Consider the following 27437-nt stretch of genomic DNA (forward strand, 5'->3'; position numbering starts at 1 on the left):
TATGTATGTATGTATGTATGTATGTATGTATGTGTGTGTGTGTGTGTGTGTGTGTGTGTGTGTGTGGATTCTATTCTATCATCCCCTTGTATCTTATATTTATTTACCATTTGAGTTATTGTGACTTTTAAAGAAGTATTTTTTAAGCTCTTAAGTTTAAAAAAAAAATGTTTTATCCAAAGGAGTTTCTTAAATAAAGCTTACTGTTATAGGAACCATTTTAAGCATTAATTGATGAGGTAATTACCTAATAGTTCCCTACAAGATACCCCCCTTAACGATCTTTCGAGGGGTAATAAGTCAACAGAAGTTTAAATGCCCAAAAATGCCTACAAGACACCTGCTTGGCTCCTTCAGTGTGTGAAAGATGCCAAGCTGAAATACCCCCCCAAGAATGCCCCCAGAATGCCCCCCCAACATGCAAGAAATGCCCCAAGGGCCCTTTAGAGAATGCCCCCAGATTGCCCCCAACATGCCCTAGAAGACACCTGCCCTAACACCTTAGCCACTGGCTCAGCCTTGTTGCGCAGCACGATTTTACATCAGCTGAAACTCTTTTTGTCTCTGGTACATCTCTCTTTACCCCTCCTTACCCCATTTTCCTTATCCCCTCCCCCACTTCTTTCTCCCTCCTCCCTCCTTTTCTCCCTCCTTCCTTCTTTCCTTCCCTCCTTCTTTCTCCCTTTTTTCCTCTTTACTTTTTACTCTTCCACTCTCCTTCGTTTTCTCCCCTTCTCTCCTTCGTTTTCCTCTCTCTCTTTCTCTCCTTCCTTCCTTCTTTCTCTCCCCTTCCCCTTTCGTTCTCTCCATCTCCCTCTCTCCTTTTTTCTCTCCCTACTTCCTTCCTTTTTCTTGTATCTTTAATTATCTTCTACTGCTTCTTCTACCATTTTTTGTTATCTTCTCTTATTTCTCCTTCTCTCTTTCGTTATCTCCTCCAATTTCTCCTTCTCCCATTCGTCATCTTATCTAACTATATCTTCTCTCTTTCATTACCTCCTCACTCTGTCTCTCTCTCTCTCTCTCTTTCGTTATCTTCTCCCCTTATGTTTCGTTATCTCACGTTACTTTTGCTTGCCACTTCCCTATATGTCGCCACCTCATTCTCTTTCCTCATCACCTGCCAACCTTTTTTGTGCTCTCTTTCCACCTCCTCCTCTACCTCCTCCTCTTCTACCTCCTCATCCTCCCCCTCCCTTCATCCCCTACTTCGTCTCATCCACTCATCCCCCTTCTACTACCTCTCTCTACCATCCTCATCCCTTTCCTCCTTCTTACCTTACCTCCTTCCCCCACGCCCCCCCTCTCATCCCTTCCTTTTGCCCCCCCTCTATTACTTCCTCTCTTGCCTCCCATTCCCCTCCCTCCCCGTATCCCCGAAGGTCTCCCGTCATGAAGTGCATGACGATGTGGCCAAGAGTGAAAGGATTGGTTGGATGCGCCAAGCGGGGGCGGTTCAAGCGGGCTGGTGTATATAAGAGGGTCAGGCCAGGGTGCACAACACATACCTTCCGACCTCGCCAACCCAGCAACATGTTGTCGGTAAGTCTTCTTCGTCGTCGTCGCCTTCTTTAGTAGCAGAGGATTCAGGTTACAGGCTCCGATTTTGTAGTTAGATTTAATTAACAGGTGTACATTTAGAAGGTGTTCAGTACCTTTTATTTAGTGAGTTCAGATTACAGGCTCCGATTTTGTAGTTAGATTTAATTAACAGGTGTACATTTAGAAGGTGTTCAGTACCTTTCATTTAGTGAGTTCAGATTACAGGCTCAGATTTTGTAGTTAGATTTAATTAACAGGTGTACATTTAGAAGGTGTTCAGTACCTTTCATTTAGTGAGTTCAGATTACAGGCTCCGATTTTGTAGTTAGATTTAATTAACAGGTGTACATTTAGAAGGTGTTCAGTACCTTTCATTTAGTGAGTTCAGATTACAGGCTCCGATTTTGTAGTTAGATTTAATTAACAGGTGTACATTTAGAAGGTGTTCAGTACCTTTCATTTAGTGAGTTCAGATTACAGGCTCCGATTTTGTAGTTAGATTTAATTAACAGGTGTACAGTCAAAAGATACAGTAATTTCCATGTAGTGAAAATCAGATTACAAACATCAGTAACGTAATAATAGACTCATATATTTTCTTCAAGTACAAACACACGTACAGTGAAACCTCCTTGTAACGTACTTTATATATATAATCCGTCGGGGGGCTATAGGTTCTTTATGTACTATTATTACAGTATAGTACCATAATTCTTGAAGTTTTCTAGTTATCTGTGGGTTTTCTAGATTAGTTCTTAGATTTAGTTATTAATCTAGAGTATTATTTTTTTTTGCCTCTTTCTCGTATCCAAATCGAGGTTATTAATAGTCTTGTAATGTGTAAGTATGATGCTAAGTGTATCTCCAGGTAATGGTTTATCGTAGAGTCAGAGGTCAGGTAGAATAATTAGCTACACATCTGGTATGGGATAATGTGTTGTTACCGTTGTCTGTGGGAGTTAAAATCCTTCGTTTTTTCTTTTGGTCTTTTGTGAAATTTTCCCAAAGTAAAGTTTATATATATTTTGTTTCTATTGTGTAAGAGGTTCAGTCTGTCTACTTCATGTTTAATATTATAGCACACACACACACACACACACACACACACACACACACACACTATACATACAGAACGAGAACGCTGATTGTACTCATTTTTCTCACCTCCACAACACACACAGTTATAAATTACACCTAGTAACTCGAAGTGTGTGTTTCTTCCTCCTGCAGAAGGTGGTGCTGTGTACACTGGCCGTCGTGGTGGCGTCTGTGCCACAGTACGGTCAAGCACCATCTACTTCTTACGGTACTCCGAGTAGAGGCAGTGGAGGTGGAGGTGGAGGTGGTCCAGGTGGGGGAGGTTTTAGGGGCTCGTCCGGGTCAGGATTTAGAGGGCCGACGCAAGGAGGTGTAGGAGGGGTGTCTGGAGGCTCTCAAGGTGGTGGAGTTCCTGGTAGTGGAAGCTATAGAGGTGGAGCAGGAACTGGAGGTATCGGGGGTGGAGCAGGAACTGGAGGCTTCGGAGGTGGAGCAGGAACTGGAGGCTTCGGAGGCGGAGCAGGAACTAGAGGCTTCGGTGGTGGTGCAGGAACTGGAGGCTTCGGAGGTGGAGCAGGAACTGGAGGCTTCGGGGGTGGTGCAGGAAGTGGAGGCGTCGGGGGTGGATCAAGAAGTGGAAGCATCGGAGGTGGAGCAGGTAGTGGAAGTGGAGGATACGGAGGTGGATCAAGAAGTGGAGGCTTCGGGGGTGGTGCAGGAAGTGGAGGCTTCGGAGGTGGAACAGGAAGTGGGAGCATCGGAGGTGGAGCAGGAAGTGGAGGCTTCGGGGGTGGTGCAGGAAGTGGAGGCTTCGGAGGGGGAGCAGGAAGTGGAGGCTTCGGGGGTGCAGCAAGTGGAAGCTCTGCTAGGGGAAGCTACCAACCTTCAGGTCCTGTAGTCCCCATCCTGAGAGACGAGCGTCAGGGACCTGATGAGTTCGGCAACTACAACTTCGAGTTCGAGACTGGTGACGGCATCAGTCGTCATGAGCAGGGCGCCCCCCAGGGGGAGACTGGCGCCGTGGCGTCTGAGGGAGGATGGTCGTGAGTAACCAATAACAACACACAATGACGTAGAGATGAAATATATTTTTTGTTGATAGTTTGAAACTTTTAGCTGTTGGTGATGAAGCTAATTATAATATTATGGGTTGCAGGTTTACGTTCCCTGATGGAACTCCCGCTGACTTCAACTTCGTAGCAGACGAGTACGGCTACCGCGTGGAGTCTGACCTGCTGCCCACGCCCCCGCCCCTCCCCGCCCACGCCATCGCCCAGATCGAGAAGGCTCGTCAGGAGGACGCCGCCGCGGCTGCTTCAGGTGGACGTGGATCATATGGAGGCTCAACTGGCGGAGGCTTCGGAGGGTCAACTGGCGGAGGCTTCGGAGGCTCAACTGGTGGAAGCTCAACTGGTGGAGGCTTCGGAGGTTCAACTGGTGGAGGCTTCAGAGGCTCAACTGGTGGAGGCTTCGGAGGCTCATCTGGTGGAGGCTTCGGAGGCTCAACTGGTGGAGGCTTCGGAGGCTCAACTGGTGGAGGCTTCGGTGGATCATCGAGCGGCGCTGGGGCCTCATCAGGTGGAGGCTTTGGAGGCTCTTCAGTTGGAGGTGCATCTGCTGGGGGTTATGGAGGGTCTGGTAGTGCAGGAGGTTCATCTGGAGGCTTCGGCGGCTCAACTGGAGGAAGCTTCGGAGGTTCACCCGGTGGAGGCTTCGGAGGCTCAACTGGTGGAGGCTTCGGAGGCTCAAGTGGTGGAGGCTTCGGGGGCTCAGCTGGTGGAAGCTTCGGAGGCTCATCTGGTGGAGGCTTCGGAGGCTCTGGTGCGGCCAGCGCCCCTCGTCCTCAGACTCCCAGCAGGACCTACGGCGCCCCTTGAGTCTCATCATCCTATAACTGTTGACATGAATCTCTAAGACTCCTACCATGAAGTCCTTCAGCACATATCCTTTCTCACTTTAGGTATCCTTCAGTTGTGTTGGTCACATCCTGCTGGGTCTTCCTCCTCCCACCACTGTCATGTCAACACAGCCTCATGTTACCCCGAGGCTCTGTTTACCTTCCCGGATATATCCGCCATACGCTTATTAGTTGTACTTTTATATATGATATAAATATATTATTTTAAACTGACATATTAAAAATGAATTTCCGTGATACCTTATTAACAAAACGGTAATAGGGGAAATACCAAGTAGGATAAGTCTGAAAATAGAAGAATATTTCCTGTCTGTATTATCTGGATGATAGTTTGTAGGTAAAGTATCGAGCGGAATGATTCGATCTAGTGTACGTAATGGTCTATAATTACGCCATCTACACCACCAATGACACCTGTATGGTAGTTAGAGTACAGCAGTCAGTGGCGGAGACCATTTTTCTTTCCTTTGTGCCCTTTTCTGTATACCTCTGGGCTAGTTAGGTATACCCTCACTGTAGGATCAGGTTATACTTGTCACTGTAGGATCAGGTTATACTTGTCACTGTAGGATCAGGTTATACTTGTCATTGTAGGATCAGGTTGTACTTGTCACTGTAGGATCAGGTTATACTTGTCATTGTAGGATCAGGTTGTACTTGTCACTGTAGGATCAGGTTATACTTGTCATTGTAGGATCAGGTTATACTTGTCATTGTAGGATCAGGTTATACTTGACACTCTAGGATCAGGTTGTACTTGTCACTGTAGGATCAGGTTATACTTGACACTGTAGGATCAGGTTATACTTGACACTGTAGGATCAGGTTATACTTGACACTCTAGGATCAGGTTATACTTGACACTGTAGGATCAGGTTATACTTGTCACTGTAGGATCAGGTTATACTTGTCACTGTAGGCCAAATGGTTAATAGTAATTAAGGTATAATGTTTGGTCTTGAGGCACCAAAGAGTTACTCAACATTACACACTGGAAATGATATAACCACGAGTAGGTAAATAGAGAAATAGAACTAAATATACATAATTGTTTTAACCCCTTGTGTACGGGGGTTGGGTGGTGGGGGTACTCTAAATAAAATGTTAAAAGTGGTCTCCCGTAGTGAAGGGGTAATTTGATAACAAAACACCTAAGGAAAAGAAACGTTAATGTACGTAATGTAATGATGTTAACTGAAGGAGAACATCCATTACATTCCCTGCAACTCTTTTAATTATTTGTTTTTTCTTCGCCGCGTGATAGAGAAGAGGTTGTGGGCTGTTTACGGTGCCGTCTTCAGATGGGTGAAGAGTAACCTGGTCTGGATTTACGATAGGTTTGGTCAGCACCTTGGAGATGTAAGATGAGAATATATGGTTTGACTTTGTAATAAGAGGAGGTTGTGTTAATTACTTATTTATGTGAAGTGGATGAAGAGATGGGAGATAGAAAGATAAGTACAATAATGAATGACAGACACACATAGGTCATTCCGATTAAAGGGATGATCTATACAGTATAGTAAGTCTAGCATATAAATAATAATAAATAATAATAATAATAAACGGTTTATTGAAAAAGTTTGCAGTTCGAAGGCTGAAAATATACATTGGACATAAATGACTTATTACATACATTGGTGGTTTAACAAAAGCCTTCATTAGAGAGAGGTGAAGGAACATACAGTGAACATACAGATTAATGTTTACACACGTAGATCATGTGAGCTAAGGTGTTGAACAGCAGACACGTAGTGTAGTAACTCCCTCACAGATGGCGTCGCCCTCATGGTGGTGCGGTAGAGAAGATAAAACATAACACCTGGGCAGCATATCAAGGTGTTCTATCTGGTGAAACACTCAGTCATGTCAGTCTCTCCACCATCACCAGTCACACCAGTCTCGCCACCATCACCAGTCAGGGACCAATTGACTGTCACACCAAATCTTGTGACCTCAACACTTCCAGTTATGAATCAAACATCTTCTTACTTATGAAATTAAACTCTTTTATTTACTACATATACCTGTCGTTGTTTGTCCTCTGTAATAGTGTAAACATCCTTGTTGACGCAGTGTACGGCAACCAAACAACACACACAAACGTTACAGTGTGAAAAATACACAAGTGAACCCATTACGTCAGTCAATGGACCTGTACAGTATATCACAGACAGGTTGAGGTGAAGGAGGTGTAATTCTCTCATTTTCTGGATGGTTGAAAACCTGGAGTTTTATACTACTAGTACTAGCTCACATGACCAGGAGGTGAGGTTATGGTTATACTACTAGTACTAGTACTAGTTCACATGACCAGGAGGTGAGGTTATGGTTATACTACTAGTACTAGCTCACATGACCAGGAGGTGAGGTTATGGTTATACTACTAGTACTAGTTCACATGACCCGGAGGTGAGGTTATGGTTATACTACTAGTACTAGTTCACATGACCAGGAGGTGAGGTTATGGTTATACTACTAGTACTAGTTCACATGACAAGGGGATGAAGTTATGGTTATACACTAGTACTAGCTCACATGACCAGGAGGTGAGGTTTATGGTAAGACTACTAGTACTAGTTCACACTGGAAAACAAACACCATCTCCTCAGTGCATTCGAATATGGGAACGCTAGTATCTTATACCAGTAGGATAACCACTACAGCACCGCACATAATGGTGAAATAGTTAAGAGTGATGACTGTATATAAAGAGTCTACTGATGTCTACTCGTGACTGGTTGTAATAAGTGTATTTCCACCATCTGGTTCCACACTGTTCTCTCTCTTGTACTGCACCTCCCGACCATCACAGTGAGATAACCGGTTTGACCTGAGACACCCACTGTATACAACTATTTCTTGGCTCTTATAATTATGACAGAGCTGAGAAATATTTGACCCATAAAGATAGTTATATCTCACTGTTTTGAAAAGTTTGTTGTGGTAATCTTATTTATATTGTGTTGGGTGATGAATAACTCAGAGTCAGGTGTTACAGGTAGTATATTCATTAAGATTTATTCACCTTATACAAGTTTATCGATATATAACAATAGTGTCCGAGATAAAGGAGATTTATTTCATTTATTTACTTCAGACTATTATTATTTGTGGAGTGTAAAGTGAAATTATATAACATTAATGATTTGGAACTTGACTGTATAGGTTAAGAGACGCAATTTTGAACGATAAATTTTTCAAAAACACACTACTAATATTGCTGCCTCTTGTGTTTTCTATTTCGTAGTTCGCTTTAATTTTATCCACATTAAATATATTGTTCACGTGTGTGTGTGGCTCTCAATGGTATGGCCCCACGACCTCCCAGAAGGTGATATATAAAAACTCTCTTCTGGCCTGACTCAAGCCTTCAACTGGATCCGTTTTCTTTGAGTGTTTTACCTTCAGGGTCGTGATGGTCTGGGCTGGTCGGGCGGGTATATAAGCGTCGGGTCACATGAGAAACTCCACACTCACTCTCGATTGTCTTTCAGGCCAACATGATCTCGGTAAGAGCACCACTTACAAACTTATATTCTCAGCGTTGATAAAAGAAACAAAGTACTTTAGAATAACGATAAATCTCTTTTAATGTGTTTTACTGTTTATCTTCCACAACTATATTACATTTGGCCAAAATAATTCAAGAAAAAAATATGCTTCTAAGAGTTATTCAAGTAATATACAGTAAAGTCAGTTTCACCTGGCAATAGAGATTCATAACGTGAAATTGTCCTTTAACCATCTATAGTAAATGTTCTTATTAACTTGAGCGTCCACGCCATCGTTCTTCACGAGCCATATTTCGTTGTTTACTGATTCAACTACTGAAGTCTCTAACTCATGTAATCATTGTTCACAAAACTAAATGCGGATTGAGAGAACTGAGGCCATGGAAGTTTGATGTTTGATAGCTGACTGAATTAAAAGACATTCGAATTCTTATTGTAAGTTTCCAAAAAGGAATTGAATTTAAGAATTGTTTTAGGTTTTTCTTTTAAAAAAAATTTAAAACTTCTCGACTCTTTATTGTACTGGTGGACGACGTGAAGGTTTTCTTGTGTTCAACAGAAGGCGGTGTTGTGTGCCTTGGTGGTGGTTGTGGGAGCCGCGAAGCTCCCATCTACCTCTTATGGTACACCAAGGAGAGGCAGCGGAGGTTCTTCTGTTGGAGGCTTCGGGGGTGGAGGCTTCGGGGGTGGAGCAGCAAGTGGAGGCTTCGGGGGTGGAGCAGGAAGTGGAGGCTTGGGTGGAGCAGTGGAGGCTTCGGGGGTGGAGCAGGAAGTGGAGGCTTCGCAGGTGGAGCAGGAAGTGGAGGCTTTGGAGGTGGAGCAGGAAGTGGAGGCTTTGGAGGTGGAGCAGGAAGTGGAGGCTTCGGAGGAGGAGCAGGAAGTGGAAGCTTCGGGGGCTCAGCCAGTGGAAGCTCTGCCAGGGGAAGCTACCAACCTTCAGGTCCCGTAGTCCCCATCCTGAAGGACGAGCGTCAGGGACCTGATGAGTTCGGCAACTACAACTTCGAGTTCGAGACTGGTGACGGCATCAGTCGTCATGAGCAGGGCGCCCCCCAGGGGGAGACTGGCGCCGTGGCGTCTCAGGGAGGATGGTCGTGAGTAACCAATAACAACACACAATGATGTAGAGATGAAATATATTTTTTGTTGATAGTTTGAAACTTTTAGCTGTTGGTGATGAAGCTAATTATAATATTATGGGTTGCAGGTTTACGTTCCCTGATGGAACTCCCGCTGACTTCAACTTCGTAGCAGACGAGTACGGCTACCGCGTGGAGTCTGACCTGCTGCCCACGCCCCCGCCCCTCCCCGCCCACGCCATCGCCCAGATCGAGAAGGCTCGTCTGGAGGACGCCGCCGCGGCTGCTTCAGGTGGACGTGGATCATATGGAGGCTCAACTGGCGGAGGCTTCGGAGGCTCGACTGGTGGAGGCTTCGGAGGCTCAACTGGTGGAAGTTTCGGAGGATCAACTGGTGGAGGCTTTGGAGGATCAACTGGTGGAGGCTTTGGAGGATCAACTGGTGGAGGCTTCGGAGGCTCAACTGGTGGAGGCTTTGGAGGATCAACTGGTGGAGGCTTCGGAGGCTCAACTGGTGGAGGCTTTGGAGGCTCAACTGGTGGAGGCTTCGGAGGCTCAACTGGTGGAGGCTTCGGAGGCTCAACTGGTGGAGGCTTCGGAGGCTCAACTGGTGGAGGTTTCGGAGGATCAACTGGTGGAGGTTTCGGAGGTTCTGGTGGAGACTTTGGGGGTGCAGGAGCGGGTAGCGCCCCTCGTCCTCAGGCTCCCAGCAGGACTTATGGCCTCCCTTAACCATCACCAGACTGTAACTAGACAGAACTCTATAAGACTCATACCATGTTGTCCTTCATCGTGGATCCTCCTATAACTATTGATTTACAGTTGTGTTGGTCACCTCCTCTCGGGCCTTCCTACTACCAGAGCCTCGTCATTACTCACAGGCTCTGGTTCTCGGGCCTTCCTCCTACCAGACCCTCGTCATTACTCACAGGCTCTGGTTCTCGGGCCTTCCTCTTACCAGACCCTCGTTATGACTCACAGGCTCTGGTTCTCGGGCCTTCCTCCTACCAGAGCCTCGTCATTACTCACATGCTCTGGTTCTCTTACCCATACGCTTATTAATTGTACCTTTATACAGATGATCAAAATATATGAATTAAAACATAAAGAGTATTTAAGAATTTTCACTACACCAAGTACCAAAACGATGAAATAAATAAAAATACTTATACATGAACTACAGGATAATGAATGATATATTTCACAGGATGATTAGGATGACTAGTGCATAGAAATGTCTCAGATATGATTCATCTTGTAGTGTAGAATAAGATACCTATAAGAAAACTCATAGAAACACATATAATGGAGATAAGAATGAAGAATGGATAAAGTCTTTGAGAATGTAAGACTTAGATGGAAGAAAGAGTAATATGCTTGATGTAATACTGATAATGTTAGGTTATATCTCTCACATTCATTCCCACAAACAACATCTTTGCTTGTACTGGAGGTAGACATGAGGAGGTAGACATGATATAGTGTCTTGTAAAGGCTACCATTACCACCATGACAGATATACATGTATTCATAGAGTCTTGTTTTGGTATATTATGGATGAGAAAGATATACTTGTATGTTTGTATGTCCATCACGACTCTGAAGGCGAAACACTCAGAGAAAACGGATTCAGTTGAAGGTTTGTGTCAGGTTAACACGGTGTTCCCACATATCATCACCAGAGAGGTTCTGATGCTGTACCACTTAGAGCCACACAAGGGTACAATATATTTAGTGTGGATTAATGTTAAATCATAAACATAAGGTACTAGAGACAGCCATAATGGACAGTGTGTTATTGAATATTATATCTTTTAAAATTATGTTACTTAACCTATACAGTCAAGTTCCAATTAATTAATGTTTATATAATTTCACTTTACACTCCACAAATAATAATAGTCTGAAGTAAATAAATGAAATAAATCTCCTTTATCTCGGACACTATTGTTATATATCGATAAACTTTTATAAGGTGAATAAATCTTAATGAATATACTACCTGTAACACCTGACTCTGAGTTAGTCATCACCCAACACAATATAAATAAGATTACCACAACAAGCTTTCCAAAACAGTGAGATATAACTATCTTTATGGGTCAAATATTTCTCAGCTCTGTCATAATTATAAGAGCCAAGAAATAGTTGTGTGCAGTGGGTGTCTCAGGTCAAACCGGTTATCTCACTGTGATGGTCGGGAGATGCAGTACAAGAGAGAGAACAGTGTGGAACCAGATGGTGGAAATACACTTATTACAACCAGTCACGAGTAGACATCAGTAGACTCTTTATATACACAGTCATCACCCTTAACTATTTCACCATTATGTGTGGTGGTGTAGTGGTTATCCTACTGGTATAAGATACTAGCGGTCCCATATTCGAATCCACTGAGGAGATGGTGTTTGTTTTCCAGTGTGAGCTAGTACTAGTAGTATAACCATAACTTCACCTCCTAGTCATGTGAACTAGTACTAGTATTATAACCATAACCTTACCTCCTGGTCATGTGAACTAGTACTAGTAGTATAACCATAACCTCACCTCCTGGTCATGTGAACTAGTACTAGTAGTATAACCATAACCTCACCTCCTGGTCATGTGACCTAGTACTAGTAGTATAACCATAACCTCACCTCCTGGTCATGTGAGCTAGTACTAGTAGTATAACCATAACCTCACCTCCTGGTCATGTGAGCTAGTACTAGTAGTGTAACCATAACCTCACCGCCTTGTCATGTGAGCTAGTACTAGTAGTATAACCATAACCTCACCTCCTGGTCATGTGAACTAGTACTAGTAGTATAACCATAACCTCACCTCCTGGTCATGTGAGCTAGTACTAGTAGTATAACCATAACCTCACCTCCTGGTCATGTGAGCTAGTACTAGTAGTATAACCATAACCTCACCGCCTTGTCATGTGAACTAGTACTCGTAGTATAACCATAACCTCACCTCCTGGTCATGTGAGCTAGTACTAGTAATGTAACCATAACCTCACCTCCTGGTCCAGTACTAGTAGTATAAACCATAACCTCACCTCCTGGTCATGTGAGCTAGTACTAGTAGTATAACCATAACCTACCGCCTTGTCATGTGAACCTCCCATAACCTCACCTCCTGGTCATGTGAGCTAGTACTAGTAATGTAACCATAACCTCACCTCCTGGTCATGTGAGCTAGTACTAGTAATGTAACCATAACCTCACCTCCTGGTCATGTGAGCTAGTACTAGTAGTATAACCATAACCTCACCGCCTTGTCATGTGAGCTAGTACTAGTAGTATAACCATAACCTCACCTCCTGGTCATGTGAACTAGTACTAGTAGTATAACCATAACCTCACCTCCTGGTCATTTGAGCTAGTACTAGTAGTATAACCATAACCTCACCTCCTGGTCATGTGAGCTAGTACTAGTAGTATAACCATAACCTCACCTCCTGGTCATGTGAGCTAGTACTAGTAATATAACCATAACCTCACCTCACCTCCTGGTCATGTGAGCTAGTACTAGTAGTATAAAACTCCAGGTTTTCAACCATCCAGAAAATGAGAGAATTACACCTCCTTCACCTCAACCTGTCTGTGATATACTGTACAGGTCCATTGACTGACGTAATGGGTTCACTTGTGTATTTTTCACACTAACGTTTGTGTGTGTTGTTTGGTTCCCGTACACTGCGTCAACAAGGATGTTTACACTATTACAGAGGACAAACAACGACAGGTATATGTAGTAAATAAAAAAGTTTTATTTCATAAGTAAGAAGATGTTTGATTCATAACTGGAAGTGTTGAGGTCACAAGACCTGGTGTGACAGTCAATTGGTCCCTGACTGGTGATGGTGGGGAGACTGGTGTGAGGGAGCCTGGTGTAACTGGTAATGGCTCAGTCTGGTACGTCATATCTTCACAAGTTTCATATCCCAAGTCCACATCAATAACAATGGAAGAATAACAATACATTTTCTCTCATAATTATAATATTAAGAAAGTTATCATTCGTCTGTAAATCTTCAAGTAACTTTAATAAACCCAATCTCTCTTTCCTACATTCTTTAATCCCTTCGTGTTATTCTATATCTTTCCAATTTCAATATAGTGGACATTCTTTATTCATTCACCTCCTTTATTCACCACAAGTTCAATATAGTCGTAATTCTTCCCTCATTCACCTTCATTCATCTCCATTTTATCTTCGTAATGCTGCGGTAATTTCTATCTTTTCTTCCACCATTAATCTGCGACTCCACCACAGTATATGATGAAACGGTCAGGTGTCATGGCTGGAAATGTTAAGCGTCTTCAGGTGTCTGGAAATGTTTGGCTGTAATAACGGGTTTGCCACACCTCTTTTACATCTCCCGCCCATAAGAGAGAGATAATGGGATTGAACTGAGCCATCCACTATGTAAAGCACAACCGTTTCTTTGTTCTCAGTGTCTTTCTTAGTGTGTGTTTCTCAGTGCATCTCTCAATGGCTTAGTATCTTTCTTAACATGTCTCACTCAGTGGTATAATTTCAGGACCTCCCGTAAGGTGATGTACAAGAACACTCAAGGTTTCATCTGGATCCGTTTTCTTGGTGTTTCACTTTCAGGGTCGTGATGGTCTGGGCTGGTCGGGCGGGTATATAAGCGTCGGGTCACCTGAAAAGCCTCACACTCACTCCCGATTGTCTTTCAGGCCAACATGATCTCGGTAAGAGCACCATTTTCTCACTGAATATATTTTCTGGTTCACCAAGAGTCTCCAGATGTAAAGATAATTGTTTTCCATTAAATGAATAACTAACTTCTGGACTTTCTTTGTTCTGAGAGACGATGTAAAGTTTTCTTGTGTTCAACAGAAGGCGGTGTTGTGTGCCTTGGTGGTGGTTGTGGGAGCCGCGGAGCTCCCATCTACCTCTTACGGCCCACCTAGGAGAGGCAGTGGAGGTTCTCCTGCTGGAGGCTTTGGGGGCGCACCTGGTGGGGGCTTCGGGGGTGCACCTGGTGGGGGTTTCGGAGGTGCACCTGGTGGGGGTTTCGGAGGTGCACCTGGTGGGGGTTTCGGAGGTGCACCTGGTAGTGGGGGCTTTGGGGGCGCACCTGGTAGTGGGGGCTTTAGGGGTGCAGGTAGCGGAGGTTTCGGAAGCTCGGCTACTGGAGGATTCGGAGGAGCTGGCGGAGGCTTTAGAGGCGCAGCGAGTGGAGGCTTCGGGGGTGCAGCAAGTGGAAGCTCTGCCAGGGGAAGCTACCAACCTTCAGGTCCTGTAGTCCCCATCCTGAGGGACGAGCGTCAGGGACCTGATGAGTTCGGCAACTACAACTTCGAGTTCGAGACTGGTGACGGCATCAGTCGTCATGAGCAGGGCGCCCCCCAGGGGGAGACTGGCGCCGTGGCGTCTCAGGGAGGATGGTCGTGAGTAACCAATAACAACACACAATGACGTAGAGATGAAATATATTTTTTGTTGATAGTTTGAAACTTTTAGCTGTTGGTGATGAAGCTAATTATAATATTATGGGTTGCAGGTTTACGTTCCCTGATGGAACTCCCGCTGACTTCAACTTCGTAGCAGACGAGTACGGCTACCGCGTGGAGTCTGACCTGCTGCCCACGCCCCCGCCCCTCCCCGCCCACGCCATCGCCCAGATCGAGAAGGCTCGTCAGGAGGACGCCGCCGCGGCTGCTTCAGGTGGACGTGGATCATATGGAGGCTCAACTGGCGGAGGCTTCGGAGGCTCAACTGGTGGAGGCTTCGGAGGCTCAACTGGTGGAGGCCATAGAGGTTCAACTGGTGGAGGCTGGAGGCTCAACTGGTGGAGGCTTCGGAGGTTCAACTGGTGGAGGCTTTGGAGGTTCAACTGGTGGAGGCTTCGGAGGCTCAACAGGCGGAGGTTTCGGAGGTTCAACTGGTGGAGGCTTTGGAGGTTCTACTGGCGGAGGCTTCGGAGGTTCATCTGGTGGAGGCTTCGGAGGCTCAACTGGCGGAGGCTTTGGAAGTTCAACTGGTGGAGGCTTCGGAGGCTCAACTGGCGGAGGCTTCGGAGGCTCAACTGGTGGAGGCTTTGGAGGCTCTGGTGCGGCCAGCGCCCCTCGTCCTCAGACTCCGAGCAGATTCTACGGCGCCCCTTGAGTCTCTTCATCCTATAACTGTTGACATGACTCTCTAAGACGCCTACCATGAAGTCCTTCAGCACAAATCCTTTCTCACTTTATGTATCCTTCAGTTGTGTTGGTAACATCCTGCTGGGTCTTCCTCCTCCCACCACTGTCATGTCAACACAGCCTCATGTTACCCCGAGGCTCTGTTTACCTTACCGGATATATCCACCATACGCTTATTACTTGTACTCTCTTACCTATGAAAGAAATATATTTTGCACAAATACGATGCTTCTGATGTTCATTCCACCTAACACCAATTATGAGAAAAATGTGATTTGATAAAAGCATATAAGCCAAAATATGTTTAAAACGTGTGTACCCAAGGGAGCCGCACTATTTATTGGAAATATTTTACGAGTCCGAGACATTTTTTTTTAGTTCTTAGGAGCAAGGTTCAGTTTATTTGTTTTGACCGAACTTGTCTAATACATTAAGACAAGTTCAGGCTTCTACCTGTATGACATGACTATTTATTGATATGCTTATTATAACAAAGTAAATATTGATTGAATATAAGGAAAGTAAACGGTTATTATATGGATTATATAATTACTATTGACTTTGTGATGTAATAAAACACTGAAAGACTCACTCGAACCTCGGTGGTAAGTCCTCCTTCAGTGATGGTGAGCAGGACAACCATTACACCTGGGCAGTGTAATAAGGTGTTGTACCTGGTGATGCTCTTAGGCTGTCAGTCACCACCAGTCTCATCACCACCACCACCAGTCTTACCAGTCTCATCACCACCATCACCAGTCACCACCAGTCTCATCACCACCATCACCAGTCTTACCAGTCTCATCACCACCACCACCAGTCTTACCAGTCTCATCACCGCCATCACCAGTCACCACCAGTCTCCCCTCACCATCACCAGTCACCACCAGTCTCATCACCACTATCACCAGTCACCACCAGTCTCCCCTCACCATCATCAGTCACCACCAGTCTCCCCTCACCATCACCAGTCATCACCCGGTCTCATCACCACCATCACCAGTCACCACCAGTCTCATCACCACCATCACCAGTCACCACCAGTCTCATCACCACCATCACCAGTCACCACCAGTCTCCTCCACCACCATCACAGTCACCACCAGTCTCCCTCACCAGTCACCACCAGTCTCCCCTCACCATCACCAGTCAGGGGACTAACTGAATATCACCTCAACGCTCCATTTATGAGATTAATAGTTTGTTACTTTATATAATTTTTCTGCTCTTCTACGTGATATTGATAATTTGTCTAGAAAATAATAAAACTACTTTCATTTTTTGCTTTTTAATCGTTTTGTTTTCCTTTGTTTTGTTCGTTTATTTATGTTCCTGAAAGACTTACACACTAGGCACCTTTACCTGGTCATAATTAGTCTTGATTTGTAAATAGTAATATACCTTCATTTGGAGATCCTTTTATCACCGGGAATGAACCTAACAGCCTCAAGGTCTAGAAACTTTTTGATTTGACATTTTTTCTTGATGTAAAATTACTTTCGTGGTAAGAAATATTTTGATGGGATTTTTTTGCTGTTATTGATGGGTGTTGTTGTGTGTTTGTCTGTCTTGTTTATTTGTCGTCAGAGTAAACATGGTGATTTATACCTAGAAGCATTGGGTTTTATATCTAGAAGTGTAAAAATAATAAGATTGCAGGGTCTTGTGCAACTATATCTTGCGCTAGTCAGGCCGCACCTCGATTATGCGGTTCAGTTCTGGTGCCCTATTATAGAATGGATATAAATTCACTAGAGTCAGTTGCAGCGAAGATTGACGAAAATGATTCGGGACTTAGAAGCCTTCCATATCAGGATAGGTTAAAGAAACTAAACTTGCATTCCTAGAAGACGAAGAGGTGTGGGGAGATATGATAGAAGTATTTAAGTGGGTGAAAGGAATCAATAAAGGAGATATAGATAAAGTTTTTATAATATCCGAAGGCAGGATAGGACTCGAACAACAGTTTAAGTTGGATAAGTTTAGGTTTAGGAGGGAGATAGGAAGGGAACTGGTTCACAAAATAAAATTGGTGGACGGAGTGGAACAAGCTTAACAACTTTGTAGTAAGAGATTAACAGACGCTGGAAAGTTTCAAAAGGAGACTGGATAGATTCATGGATGATAGAGAGTGGGTAGTAACTCTCTACAGGAGCTGCCATGCACAGGCCAGCCGGCCTATTACCCGAACTCCTTATTTTCTTATGTTCTAATGCAATGTTCACCTCACCTCACCTCACCTGTCATTTGTTCCTGAAAGTCGTCTATTATTCTCTAGAAATGAGGCGGAAAAGTGAGTATACATTCCCCACATCCCAGGATCCACACAGACACACACACACACACGCGCGCGCGCACACACACGCGCGCGCACACACCTACACACACACACACACACACACACACACACACACACACACACAGACACACACGCACGCAGACACACACACAAACACACACACACACACACACACACACACACACACACACACACACACACACACACACGTACGCCCGTCTAAAACGAACCATAACGATACATTTAACCTGTTTTACTTGTGAAGATTGAAGAGCTAAAATAAGAGTCATAAATACATTTCGAGTTATCATTTACGAAAGTTTTTGTTGTGGCGGGAAACTAAATGAGGCTGTGTTGGATGATGAATGACTCAAGATGAGGAGGTGTGTACTCTGAGCTGGTAGTACTGTCTAAGGTGTGTACTCTGAGCTGGTAGTACTGGCTAAGGTGTGTACTCTGAGCTGGTAGTACTTTTGGCTGGTCTGCGTACTCTGAGCTAAGTAGTACTGGTTAAGGTGTGTACTCTGAGCTGGTAGTATGGCTGGAGTGTGTGCTCTCTGGGCTTGTGGTGCTGGCTGAGTGTGTACTCTGAGCTGGTAGTACTGTCTAAGGTGTGTACTCTGAGCTGGTAGTACTGGCTAAGGTGTGTACTCTGAGCTGGTAGTACTGGCTAAGGTGTGTACTCTGAGCTGGTAGTACTGGCTAAGGTGTGTACTCTGAGCTGGTAGTACTGGCTAACAATGGTTAATGGTTCTGAGTAGTGTTCAGATAGACCAGAAAATAACTTCTTTTATTATCGAAAAAAAATATAGACTGAGTTTATAGAATACGAAGAAAAATATATAAACTTTTGATAAATAAGAATAATAAAATATAGAAGAAATAATAATAGGTAATAATTGAAGGTAATAAACAAAAGCTTGAATGATAGATTGAAATTATTAACCTATGGTATTGGAGAGATGAAAACAATATGTAAAAAGATCGGTAAAAAACATCCTCAAGTCGTTTGGTGAAGAGGGCTGTGGTCGCCATCCCTCAGAGATAATGATGGCCACTTGAAAGATTAATTAATGTTTAGTTATACAGTGAGAGATTTTGTTTGTTTATTTGTTTATTTATTTTGATGTCACTGTCAGTTTTTGGTCTGACTCCCTGGAACAGATACACATCGGGTCACCTGAAGATTAGGCACCCCAGCTTATTTCACCTGGAGATTAATCACCCTAATGGTAACCTCACCTAACCCAACCCAACCCCACCTCACCTCACCTCACCTCACCCATGTAGCGTCAGGGTGGTTAATCTTCAGGTGAAATAAATCTTGTGTATCAGTATTTTGTATTGTGAGAAATTTATTTTTGTCCAGCTGAATTATTTTAGTTTAGTTTAGTTTAGTTTAGTTTAGTTCAGTTTAGTTCAGTTGAGTTAATTTTAATTCAGTTCAGTTCAGTTTAGTTTGTTTAGGAAATACAAAAATAGGAATAAATTTATTTCCCCCTTTTTTTGTCTTTAAGAAAATAAATTTTAAGTTGTTATTGTTTGGTTTTATTTACAAGATTCGTATTTTTTTATATAGATGAAAAATAAGGAATTCCATCAATTTATTTCGAATTAAGACTCATTTTAAAACTTTCTCTCTCTCTCTCTCTCTCTCTCTCTCTCTCTCTCTCTCTCTCTCTCTCTCTCATCTGGCCTGGTTCAATTTTCCCTTCAACTGGATCCGTTTTCTTTGAGTGTTTCACCTTAGGGTCGTGATGGTCTGGGCTGGTCGGGCGGGTATATAAGCGTCGGGTCACTTGAGAAGCTCCACACTCACTCTCGATTGTCTTTCAGGCCAACATGATCTCGGTAAGAGCACCACTGGCTATATAAAGTACATATTCATAAGAGTTACTGTATTAAAGTTACAGGTATAAAAGTTACAGGTATAGAAGTACAGACCTCCCACGTCTTTCTTCCCCGGAACACTTTTGATTGGCTGTTACCTGACGTAATGATGAACTGATGTGTCACTGAAGATTGATAGAATGTAATAACAGAATAATTTTAGTTTATTAATAATATCATAATTGGCCATAGATTTGACATTTGTTTATTAAATTGTTAGATAGAGGCAAGTAAATGTGTATAGCAGGAGTATGTCCATATAATTCAACCAATCTTTTAATTTACTAGTCTTCCTATTCGTGTATGTGTTCTATTGGGTTCACAAACACAAATAGAATGAGTTAGTATTATGGAATTTACTATCGACTCTATTATTCTGAGAGAGGATGTAAAGTTTTCTTGTGTTCAACAGAAGGCGGTGTTGTGTGCCTTGGTGGTGGTTGTGGGAGCCGCGAAGCTCCCATCTACCTCTTATGGTACACCAAGGAGAGGCAGCGGAGGTTCTTCTGTGGAGGTTTCGGGGGTGCACCTGGTGGGGGCTTCGGGGGTGGGCAGCAGTGGAGGCTTCGGGGTGGAGCAGGAGGTGGAGGCTTCGGGGGTGGAGCAGCAAGTGGAGGCTTCGGAGGTGGAGCAGGAAGTGGAGGCTTTGGAGGTGGAGCAGGAAGTGGAGGCTTTGGAGGTGGAGCAGGAAGTGGAGGCTTCGGAGGAGGAGCAGGAAGTGGAAGCTTCGGGGGCTCAGCCAGTGGAAGCTCTGCCAGGGGAAGCTACCAACCTTCAGGTCCCGTAGTCCCCATCCTGAAGGACGAGCGTCAGGGACCTGATGAGTTCGGCAACTACAACTTCGAGTTCGAGACTGGTGACGGCATCAGTCGTCATGAGCAGGGCGCCCCCCAGGGGGAGACTGGCGCCGTGGCGTCTCAGGGAGGATGGTCGTGAACCAATAACAACACGTGACGTAGATGAAATATATTTTTGTTGATAGTTTAGAAACTTTTCTGGCTGTTGTTGGTGATGAAGCTAATTACTTATAATATGGGTTGCAGGTTTACGTTCCCTGATGGAACTCCCGCTGACTTCAACTTCGTAGCAGACGAGTACGGCTACCGCGTGGAGTCTGACCTGCTGCCCACGCCCCCGCCCCTCCCCGCCCACGCCATCGCCCAGATCGAGAAGGCTCGTCTGGAGGACGCCGCCGCGGCTGCTTCAGGTGGACGTGGATCATATGGAGGGTCAACTGGCGGAGGCTTCGGAGGCTCAACTGGTGGAGGCTTCGGAGGCTCAACTGGTGGAGGCCATAGAGGTTCAACTGGTGGAGGCTTCGGAGGCTCAACTGGCGGAGGCTTCGGAGGTTCAACTGGTGGAGGCTTCGGAGGCTCAACTGGTGGAGGCTTCGGAGGCTCAACTGGTGGAGGCCATAGAGGTTCAACTGGTGGAGGCTTCGGAGGCTCAACAGGCGGAGGTTTCGGAGGTTCAACTGGTGGAGGCTTTGGAGGTTCTACTGGCGGAGGCTTCGGAGGTTCATCTGGTGGAGGCTTCGGAGGCTCAACTGGCGGAGGCTTTGGAAGTTCAACTGGTGGAGGCTTCGGAGGCTCAACTGGCGGAGGCTTCGGAGGCTCAACTGGTGGAGGCTTTGGAGGCTCTGGTGCGGCCAGCGCCCCTCGTCCTCAGACTCCGAGCAGATTCTACGGCGCCCCTTGAGTCTCTTCATCCTATAACTGTTGACATGACTCTCTAAGACGCCTACCATGAAGTCCTTCAGCACAAATCCTTTCTCACTTTATGTATCCTTCAGTTGTGTTGGTAACATCCTGCTGGGTCTTCCTCCTCCCACCACTGTCATGTCAACACAGCCTCATGTTACCCCGAGGCTCTGTTTACCTTACCGGATATATCCACCATACGCTTATTACTTGTACTCTCTTACCTATGAAAGAAATATATTTTGCACAAATACGATGCTTCTGATGTTCATTCCACCTAACACCAATTATGAGAAAAATGTGATTTGATAAAAGCATATAAGCCAAAATATGTTTAAAACGTGTGTACCCAAGGGAGCCGCACTATTTATTGGAAATATTTTACGAGTCCGAGACATTTTTTTTTAGTTCTTAGGAGCAAGGTTCAGTTTATTTGTTTTGACCGAACTTGTCTAATACATTAAGACAAGTTCAGGCTTCTACCTGTATGACATGACTACTTTATTGATATGCTTATTATAACAAAGTAAATATTGATTGAATATAAGGAAAGTAAACGGTTATTATATGGATTATATAATTACTATTGACTTTGTGATGTAATAAAACACTGAAAGACTCACTCGAACTCAGAAGTGGTAAGTCCTCTTCGTGATGATGGTGAGCAGACAACCATACACCTGGGCAGTGTAATATAGTGTGCTGCCTGTGAACCACTCTTGGTCACCACCAGTCTCATCACCACCACCAGTCGCCTGATCTCATCACCACCATCACCAGTCACCACCAGTCTCATCACCACCATCCTGAAGTCTTACCAGTCTCCTGCACCATGCAGTCACCACCGAGTCTCATCACCACCATCACCAGTCACCACCAGTCTCATCACCACCATCACCAGTCTTACCAGTCTCATCACCACCACCACCAGTCTTACCAGTCTCATCACCGCCATCACCAGTCACCACCAGTCTCCCCTCACCATCACCAGTCACCACCAGTCTCATCACCACTATCACCAGTCACCACCAGTCTCCCCTCACCATCATCAGTCACCACCAGTCTCCCCTCACCATCACCAGTCATCACCAGTCAGGGACTAACTGAATATCACCTCAACGCTCCATTTATGAATTAATAGTTTTGTTACTTTATATAATTTTCTCTTCTACGTGATATTGATAATTTGTGTCCTAGAAAATATTAAAACTACTTTCATTTTTTTTGCTTTTAATCGTTTTGTTTTCCTTTATTTGTTCGTTTATTTATGTTCCTGAAAGACTTACACCTGGGGACATTTACCTGGTCATAATTAGTCTTGATTTGTGAATAATACCTTCATTTGAGTCTTTTATCACCGGGAATGAACCTAACAGCCTCAAGGTCTAGAAACTTTTGATTTGACATTTTTCTTGATGTAAAAAATTACTTTCGTGGTAAAGAAATATTTTGATGGGATTTTTTTTGCTGTTATTGATGGGTGTTGTTGTGTGTTTGTCTGTCTTGTTTATTTGTCGTCAGGTAAACATGGTGTTTTATACCTAGAAGTATTGGGTTTTATATCTAGAAGTGTAAGTAACAAGAGTGCAGAGGTCTTATTGCAACTATATCTTGCGCTAGTCAGGCCGCACCTCGATTATGGGTTCAGTTCTGGTGCCCCTATTATAGAATGGATATCAATTCACTAGAGTCGGTGCAGCGAAGAATGACGAAAATGATTCCGGGACTTAGAAACCTTCCATATTAGGATAGGTTAAAGAAACTTAACTTGCATTCCCTAGAAAGACGAAGAGTGCGGGGAGATATGATAGAAGTATTTAAGTGGGTGAAAGGAATCAATAAAGGGGCTATAGATAAAGTTCTTATAATATCCGAGCAGGATAGGACTCGGAGCAACGGATTTAAGTTGGATAATTTTAGGTTTAGGAGGGAGATAGGAAGGAATTGCTTCACAAATAGAGTGGTGGACGAGTGGAACAAGCTTAGCAACCTTGTAGTAATTGCTGGAACGCTGAAAAGTTTCAAAAGGAGACTGGATAGATTCATGGATGATAGAGAGTGGTAGTAACTCTCTACAGGAGCTGCCATGCACAGGCCAACCGGCCTATTGCAGACTCCTTATTTTCTTATGTTCTAATGCAATGTTCACCTCACCTCACCTCACCTCACCTCACCTGTCACTTGTTCCTGAAAGTCGTCTATTATTCTCTGAGAAATGAGGCGGAAAAGTGAGTATACATTCCCCACATCAAGATCCACACACACACACACACACACACACACACACGTACGTACGCACGTACGTCTAAAACGAACCATAACGATAAATTTAACCTGTTTTACTTGTTGTGAAGATTGAAGAGCTAAAATAAGAGTCATAAATACATTTCGAGTTATCATTTCCGAAAGTTTTTGTTGTGGCGGGAAACTAAATGAGGCTGTGTTGGATGATGAATGACTCAAGAGGAGGAGGTGTGTACTCTGAGCTGGTAGTACTGGCTAAGGTGTGTACTCTGAGCTTGTAGTACTGGCTAAGGTGCGTACTCTGAGCTTGTAGTACTGGCTAAGGTGTGTACTCTGAGCTGGTAGTACTGTTCTAAGGTGTGTACTCTGAGCTGGTAGTACTGGCTAAGGTGTGTACTCTGAGCTTGTAGTACTGGCTAAGGTGCGTACTCTGAGCTTGTAGTACTGGCTAAGGTGTGTACTCTGAGCTGGTAGTACTGTTCTAAGGTGTGTACTCTGAGCTGGTAGTACTGGCTAAGGTGCGTACTCTGAGCTGGTAGTACTGGCTAAGGTGTGTACTCTGAGCTGGTAGTACTGGCTAACAATGGTTAATGGTTCTGAGTCGTGTACAGATAGACCAGAAAATAACTTCTTTTATTATCGAAAAAAAATATAGACTGAGTTTATAGAATACGAAGAAAAATATATAAACTTTCGATAAATAAGGATAATAAAATATAGAAGAAATAATAATAGGTAATAATTGAAGGTAATAAACAAAAGCTTGAATGATAGATTGAAATTATTAACCTATGGTATTGGAGAGATGAAAACAATATGTAAAAAGATTGGTAAAAAAACATCCTCAAGTCGTTTGGTGAAGAGGGCTGTGGTCGCCATCCCTCAGAGATAATGATGGCCACTTGAAAGATTAATTAATGTTTAGTTATACAGTGAGAGATTTTGTTTGTTTATTTATCTTTATTTATTTTGATGTCACGGTCAGTTTTTGGTCTGACTCCCTGGAACAGATACACATCGGGTCACCTGAAGATTAGACACCCCAGCTTATTTCACCTGGAGATTAATCACCCTAATGGTAACCTAACCTAACCCAACCCCACCTCACCTCACCTCACCTCACCTCACCTCACCCATGTAGCGTCAGGGTGGTTAATCTTCAGGTGAAATAAATCTTGTGTATCAGTATTTTGTATTGTGAGAAATATATTTTTGTCCAGCTGAATTATTTTAGTTTAGTTTAGTTTAGTTTAGTTTAGTTTAGTTTAGTTTAGTTTAATTCAGTTCAGTTTAGTTTGTTTAGGAAATACTAAAATAGGAATAAATTTATTTCCCCCTTTTTTTGTCTTTAAGAAAATAAATTTTAAGTTGTTATTGTTTGGTTTTATTTACAAGATTCGTATTTTTTATATAGATGAAAAATAAGGAATTCCATCTACTTATTTCGAATTAAGACTCATTTTAAAACTCTCTCTCTCTCTCTCTCTCTCTCTCTCTCTCTCTCTCATCTGGCCTGGTTCAATTTTCCCTTCAACTGGATCCGTTTTCTTTGAGTGTTTCACCTTAGGGTCGTGATGGTCTGGGCTGGTCGGGCGGGTATATAAGCGTCGGGTCACTTGAGAAGCTCCACACTCACTCTCGATTGTCTTTCAGGCCAACATGATCTCGGTAAGAGCACCACTGGCTATATAAAGTACATATTTATATGAGTTACTGTATTAAAGTTACAGGTATAAAAGTTACAGGTATAGAAGTACAGATCTCCCACGTCTATCTTCCCCGGAACACTTTTGATTGGCTGTTACCTGACGTAATGATGAACTGATGTGTCACTGAAGATTGATAGAATGTAATAACAGAATAATTTTAGTTTATTAATAATATCATAATTGGCCATAGATTTGACATTTGTTTATTAAATTGTTAGATAGAGGCAAGTAAATGTGTATAGCAGGAGTATGTCCATATAATTCAACCAATCTTTTAATTTACTAGTCTTCCTATTCGTGCATGTGTTCTATTGGGTTCACAAACACAAATAGAATGAGTTAGTATTATGGAATTTACTATCGACTCTATTATTCTGAGAGAGGATGTAAAGTTTTCGTGTGTTCAACAGAAGGCGGTGTTGTGTGCCTTGGTGGTGGTTGTGGGAGCCGCGAAGCTCCCATCTACCTCTTATGGTACACCAAGGAGAGGCAGCGGAGGTTCTTCTGTTGGAGGCTTCGGGGGTGGAGCAGGAAGTGGAGGCTTCGGGGGTGGAGCAGCAAGTGGAGGCTTCGGGGGTGCACCTGGTGGGGTTTCGGGGGTGCACCTGGTGGGGGTTTCAGGGGGTGCACCTACTGGGGGAGCCTCGGGGGTGCACCTGGTAGTAGAGGCTTCGGAGGAGCAGGTAGTGGAGGTTTCGGAAGCTCGGCTCCTGGAGGATTCGGAGGAGGAGCTGGTGGAGGCTTCAGAGGCGCAGCGAGTGGAGGCTTCGGGGGTGCAGCAAGTGGAAGCTCTGCCAGGGGAAGCTACCAACCTTCAGGTCCTGTAGTCCCCATCCTGAGGGACGAGCGTCAGGGACCTGATGAGTTCGGCAACTACAGCTTCGAGTTCGAGACTGGTGACGGCATCAGTCGTCATGAGCAGGGCGCCCCCCAGGGGGAGACTGGCGCCGTGGCGTCTCAGGGAGGATGGTCGTGAGTAACCAATAACAACACACAATGACGTTGAGATGAAATATATTTTTTGTTGATAGTTTGAAACTTTTAGCTGTTGGTGATGAAGCTAATTATAATATTATGGGTTGCAGGTTTACGTTCCCTGATGGAACTCCAGCTGACTTCAACTTCGTAGCAGACGAGTACGGCTACCGCGTGGAGTCTGACCTGCTGCCCACGCCCCCGCCCCTCCCCGCCCACGCCATCGCCCAGATCGAGAAGGCTCGTCTGGAGGACGCCGCCGCGGCTGCTTCAGGTGGACGTGGATCATATGGAGGGTCAGCTGGCGGAGGCTTCGGAGGCTCAACTGGTGGAGGCTTTGGAGGCTCAACTGGTGGAGGCCATAGAGGTTCAACTGGTGGAGGCTTCGGAGGCTCAACTGGCGGAGGCTTCGGAGGTTCAACTGGTGGAGGCTTCGGAGGCTCAACTGGTGGAGGCTTCGGAGGCTCAACTGGTGGAGGCCATAGAGGTTCAACTGGTGGAGGCTTCGGAGGCTCAACAGGCGGAGGTTTCGGAGGTTCAACTGGTGGAGGCTTTGGAGGTTCTACTGGCGGAGGCTTCGGAGGTTCATCTGGTGGAGGCTTCGGAGGCTCAACTGGCGGAGGCTTTGGAAGTTCAACTGGTGGAGGCTTCGGAGGCTCAACTGGCGGAGGCTTCGGAGGCTCAACTGGTGGAGGCTTTGGAGGCTCTGGTGCGGCCAGCGCCCCTCGTCCTCAGACTCCGAGCAGATTCTACGGCGCCCCTTGAGTCTCTTCATCCTATAACTGTTGACATGACTCTCTAAGACGCCTACCATGAAGTCCTTCAGCACAAATCCTTTCTCACTTTATGTATCCTTCAGTTGTGTTGGTAACATCCTGCTGGGTCTTCCTCCTCCCACCACTGTCATGTCAACACAGCCTCATGTTACCCCGAGGCTCTGTTTACCTTACCGGATATATCCACCATACGCTTATTACTTGTACTCTCTTACCTATGAAAGAAATATATTTTGCACAAATACGATGCTTCTGATGTTCATTCCACCTAACACCAATTATGAGAAAAATGTGATTTGATAAAAGCATATAAGCCAAAATATGTTTAAAACGTGTGTACCCAAGGGAGCCGCACTATTTATTGGAAATATTTTACGAGTCCGAGACATTTTTTTTTAGTTCTTAGGAGCAAGGTTCAGTTTATTTGTTTTGACCGAACTTGTCTAATACATTAAGACAAGTTCAGGCTTCTACCTGTATGACATGACTACTTTATTGATATGCTTATTATAACAAAGTAAATATTGATTGAATATAAGGAAAGTAAACGGTTATTATATGGATTATATAATTACTATTGACTTTGTGATG

At 44.3% G+C, this 27437-nt stretch overlaps 1 protein-coding gene and 1 long non-coding RNA gene across 2 annotated transcripts; both read left to right on the forward strand.

Moving 5' to 3' along the window:
* Positions 1 to 1505: 1505 nt before the first annotated feature.
* On the forward strand, positions 1506 to 27093 carry LOC121855955 (uncharacterized transmembrane protein DDB_G0289901-like). The gene is made up of 10 exons (XM_042351174.1): positions 1506 to 1542; positions 2773 to 3623; positions 3737 to 4448; positions 7996 to 8010; positions 8647 to 9107; positions 9221 to 9708; positions 14817 to 14873; positions 14944 to 15159; positions 20671 to 21054; positions 26486 to 27093. Exons 1-10 carry the CDS (start codon positions 1534 to 1536, stop codon positions 26833 to 26835), a joined length of 3543 nt encoding a protein of 1180 aa, XP_042207108.1. The 5' UTR covers positions 1506 to 1533; the 3' UTR covers positions 26836 to 27093.
* On the forward strand, positions 7976 to 8822 carry LOC121856010. Its single transcript, XR_006086868.1, has 3 exons — positions 7976 to 8010; positions 8573 to 8684; positions 8801 to 8822. It is a non-coding gene; the product is annotated as an uncharacterized LOC121856010 (long non-coding RNA).
* Positions 27094 to 27437: the final 344 nt, after the last annotated feature.

Source organism: Homarus americanus, unplaced genomic scaffold (genome assembly GCF_018991925.1).
Source record: "Homarus americanus isolate GMGI-L3 unplaced genomic scaffold, GMGI_Hamer_2.0 scaffold19117, whole genome shotgun sequence".
NCBI classification, from domain to species: Eukaryota; Metazoa; Arthropoda; class Malacostraca; order Decapoda; family Nephropidae; genus Homarus; species Homarus americanus.